The sequence below is a fragment of the Trypanosoma rangeli genome, assembly GCF_003719475.1.
Source record: "Trypanosoma rangeli strain AM80 chromosome Unknown Tra_15.4_contig_00148, whole genome shotgun sequence".
Taxonomy (NCBI): Eukaryota; Euglenozoa; class Kinetoplastea; order Trypanosomatida; family Trypanosomatidae; genus Trypanosoma; species Trypanosoma rangeli.
The window spans coordinates 1-1,669 of NW_021705887.1; the positions used below are offsets into that span (position 1 = coordinate 1).

General features: G+C 42.8%; 1 protein-coding gene across 1 annotated transcript, besides 2 other annotated features; it reads right to left on the bottom strand.

The window, feature by feature from the left end:
• On the bottom strand, nucleotides 1-841 carry TraAM80_04840 (R27-2 protein; the record flags this gene model as incomplete). The annotated part of the gene is made up of 1 exon (XM_029381750.1): nucleotides 1-841. A coding segment is annotated over one exon (841 nt), but the record flags the coding sequence as incomplete, so codon positions are not given.
• Nucleotides 842-1,459: 618 nt separating this feature from the next.
• Nucleotides 1,460-1,518: a microsatellite.
• Nucleotides 1,519-1,630: 112 nt separating this feature from the next.
• Nucleotides 1,631-1,669: a microsatellite.

The following is a 1,669-nucleotide window of genomic DNA, read 5'->3' on the forward strand; positions in this document are numbered from 1 at the left end:
AAGCCTCCGCAGCTCTCTGCCTATCGGCCTCCAAGGCGATCACAGCCTCCTCGGCACGGCGCTTCTCCATTTCATTAGCCTTCAGAGCCTCCTCATACCGTTTCTTAGCTACCTGTATGGCGATATCGGCGTTGTACTTTTCGGCCTCTACCGCCTTTGCAGCTCTCTGCTTCTCGGCCTCCAACGCGATCACAGCCTCCGCAGCTCTCTGCTTTTCAGCCTCCAAAACTTCCTCAGCTCTCCGCTTCTCGGCATCCATGCCCACCAGGGCCTCCTCAGACTTGGGTTTTCTAGTCTGTTGGGCGTTTGACTTATGAGCTTCGACGTGTATCTTGGACGTGTAGGGTTCTTTCTCTGTACCTTGATGGGTTTCTAATGGCTTCTTTTTCTGTTGTGTCGATGATTTCTTGTTTATCATTTGTTTAGTATTTAATTTGTCTGATGGCAGTGTGCTGAGACAATCATTTGCTTTGTTTTTTTCTTCTACAGCTATGTTTGCATCTTTTTGCGTATTGTGATACTGCCTTGCTAGTTGTTCTGCACGTTCAAGGGCCTCCTTTTTCTCACTATCCACCTTTTTTAGTTCTTCTATTAGTTGCCCCGCATTGAATTGCGACTTGCGCAAAAGCTCCTCATGAGCCTGCTCGAGTTCTTTTATACGTTCGTCGCGCATTTTTAGCTCAAGCTGGAGTGTGTCAACGAGGCTGTCTTTCCTTCTTGAACTGACGTAGCTGCTTGTATCGGAGTCAGAGCCTGCATGGGAGTCGTCGTGGCTCAAGTAAGGTGAAGCAGGATCATCATAAGTGCCTGTAGGCGAATCGCCTCGGAAGAAGCTGAGCATTTAATGTTGTCCACACTTTAATTAATTGGAAGTTTTCTATTAAAAAAAAAAAGGCGGTCAAATGGAATTAGGAATCTGTTGTGTAAAATTACAGTGCGACACCAGTTTTGTGATTATTACCGTAACAAAAGCCAAAAACACGTAGCATATCCATTGTCGGCAGTTATGCAGGCACAACAGACAAATCAAGTGAGCAAGTTCATGAATATAGTGCTAGCAGAAAAACTAAAACGCGAGGCCGCACGCATCATTTGCTTTGATATATACGTGTAGTTCTCTTTCTTCGTTTGGGATCTCCAAGTTTACTGGGTTCGCCATTGCCGTCCCTTAGAGCCTTTTCACCCACGCATATCTGGGTGAAAAGAGTGCTGGTGCCCCACGAACGCCCAGCAGCTGTCACTAGCTGCGGCTTTCACAACAAGTGAAATGAAAGGCAGGGCACCAGGCTCACCACACAGTCTCCATCTAATGTTGAGACATAAATTTAAAGAGGTGCCTTAAATGAGGAGGAGAGAAACAAAAAGAAGTAACAACGCATAAGCTGCACATGTGGCATTGTAATCCGCCCTTCTTCACGTGTAGAGCAGGCAGACTTTTCCACACTTTATAAAAAATTTCAAGAAAACAAAAACAAAACAAAACAAAAAAAACCATTAACCATTAAAAAGAAAAAAAAATGTAAAACTTTTCAAAGATTTTCCAAAATATACATATATGTGTGTACATATGTTTACAAATTATTCAGAGAAACTCTTCTCATATCCAGATATTGCTCTTCATCCGAAGGCAATATATATATATATATATATATATATATATATATATATA